Source organism: Grammomys surdaster, unplaced genomic scaffold (genome assembly GCF_004785775.1).
Source record: "Grammomys surdaster isolate TR1022 unplaced genomic scaffold, NIH_TR_1.0 124403, whole genome shotgun sequence".
In the NCBI taxonomy this organism is placed as follows: Eukaryota; Metazoa; Chordata; class Mammalia; order Rodentia; family Muridae; genus Grammomys; species Grammomys surdaster.
In genome coordinates this window covers 1-2,255 of record NW_021619415.1, presented here as the reverse complement: position 1 = coordinate 2,255, position 2,255 = coordinate 1, and the positions used below count along the sequence as shown (strand labels likewise).

Below are 2,255 nucleotides of genomic sequence, written 5' to 3'. Positions count from 1 at the left end.
TTTTATTTTTTTTAAATATTTGCAAGGATAGAAGGCTTTGAGAGTCTGAGGAGGGTAGATGGTGAGTCTAATAAATCACGGACATGTATGAAATTGTTGAAAGAACACAGTTTACTAAAAATGTATTATTTAATCCTAAAACATGGAAGAGGATCAACTGGAATTGATGGAGATTCTGTATTATAATCTAGACCTGGGTACTTCCTCTCTTGTAGAAATCTTAACATAGGTCTTTAGACTTTGTAGATGTTGCTGATTTTGGATAATGATGAAAGCTCCTAAAAAGCCATCCAATGCAAAAAGATATTTGTTTAATATTTTCAAACCATTAACTGTTACGTTACTAATGGCCCATAAAGAGGCCAAAGGAATCTAATGAAATGCTAATGCACATATGTCATGCTGTATGATTTGTAGAAGCCTAGTTTCAAATAGATGATAGTTTCTCTAGCCTCATATACATAATTAAAAACATAAATCCCTAAAAATACAAATGTGAAAAAACCCATAGTAGTACTTCTTGAAATCACTTTAGAGTTTTATATTCAAAGTATTTCTGTTCAGCAAATGACTAAAATATTTAAAACCATTTCCTAAGCATTATACTACAATGACATATGTTAGGATATTTCTTTGATCTTAAGAAAGACCTAAAACTTTCTGGAAAGATATGCCAGGTTTAGTATCCTGGGTAGTATTTTGTGAGGTGACATCCTAATGCTTATACTACTTATTCTGTACATAGATGGATCTTTGCGGTGATGCAAGTAAGAAAGAGACAAAGATGAGGACAAAGAGATAGACAGAGGGACAGACAGACAGAGAGAGAGAGGTAAAGCTTTTTTGAAAATCCCATGTTGTAAGAGTCACATGGGGTAGCATAAAGTGCTATTGGACATGACAATTGGCAAACTGGGTTCATATTAATAAAACTTCACTAGCCATATATTTTCTAGGCAACTAAAGATCACACAGAATGGAATTCTGCAATTACACCTTGAAAAGTGGCTTCATCTTGGTAGGTATTCTGGATGACAGTGGTTTTCCAGAACTGCTCTGCACCACTATCACAGCCCTGTACTTCTTAGCCTTGACCAGCAATGGACTGCTGCTCCTGGTCATCACTATGGATGCCCAGCTCCATGTGCCCATGTATCTTCTGCTCTGGCAGCTCTCTCTCATGGACCTCCTCCTCACATCAGTTATTACTCCAAAGGCTGTCATGGATTTTCTGCTCAAAGACAACTCTATCTCATTTGGGGGCTGTGCCCTTCAGATGTTTCTGGCACTGGGTAGTGCAGAGGACCTCCTTCTGTCCTTTATGGCCTATGACAGGTATGTAGCCATCTGCCATCCTCTGAACTACACAATCCTAATGAGTCAGAAAGTCTGCTGTCTCATGATAGCCACTTCATGGATTCTTGCATCTCTCAGTGCTCTAGGATACAGCATATATACCATGCAATATCCTTTCTGTAAGTCCAGGCAGATCAGACACCTCTTCTGTGAGATCCCTCCCTTGCTGAAGCTGGCCTGTGGAGACACCTCCACATATGAACTCATGGTTTATTTGATGGGTGTGACCTTGCTCTTTCCTGCTCTTGCTGCCATCCTGACCTCCTACTCACTAATTCTATTCACTGTGCTCCACATGCCCTCTAACGAGGGCAGGAAGAAAGCTCTTGTCACCTGCTCTTCCCATCTGACTGTGGTTGGGATGTGGTATGGGGGTGCTATTGTCATGTATATCCTGCCCAGCTCCTTCCACAACCCCAAACAAGACAATATCAGCTCAGTTTTTTATACAGTTTTCACTCCTGCTTTGAATCCTCTCATCTACAGCCTAAGGAATAAGGAGGTCACTGGGGCTTTGAGGAGAGTCCTGGGGAAAAGGTTCGCAGTACAATCTACATTCTAGATACTTCTAATATCTGTCTTTTAAACTTTAGTCCTCCAAAATAAAAATAAAAAGATTTCTACTATGAATGAAAAGCTACTGGCTAAGCTAACAGAATAAAAATGTGGTCTTTTGATAGATAGGTATGAGATACAACAAACTTTTAAAGTACTCTTTGGATATTATGAAGTATTTTATAAAATTAAGTCTACTCTCTTTAAAATTATTTTCTATGGCTTTAAAAGTAATACATCATTTTCAAATGTAAGTGTGTATGTTAGAGTTTCAAATTGGCCTCACCTTACCACCTGATCAGGATCCCTTAGATTTTAAGTCATTGTTGGACCAAGAACCAAAA

At 38.4% G+C, this 2,255-nt stretch overlaps 1 protein-coding gene across 1 annotated transcript; it reads left to right on the top strand.

Annotated features, from left to right (window-relative positions):
* Positions 1-976: 976 nt before the first annotated feature.
* Positions 977-1,918, top strand: LOC114636498 (olfactory receptor 2AG1-like). Its single transcript, XM_028784566.1, has one exon. The coding sequence runs from the start codon at positions 977-979 to the stop codon at positions 1,916-1,918; it is 942 nt and encodes a 313-aa protein (XP_028640399.1).
* Positions 1,919-2,255: the final 337 nt, after the last annotated feature.

What these genes read in the sequence shown, in the direction of transcription:
- LOC114636498 (XM_028784566.1), top strand. Translation starts at nt 977, where the DNA reads ATGGAATTCTGCAATTACACCTTGAAAAGTGGCTTCATCTTGGTAGGT.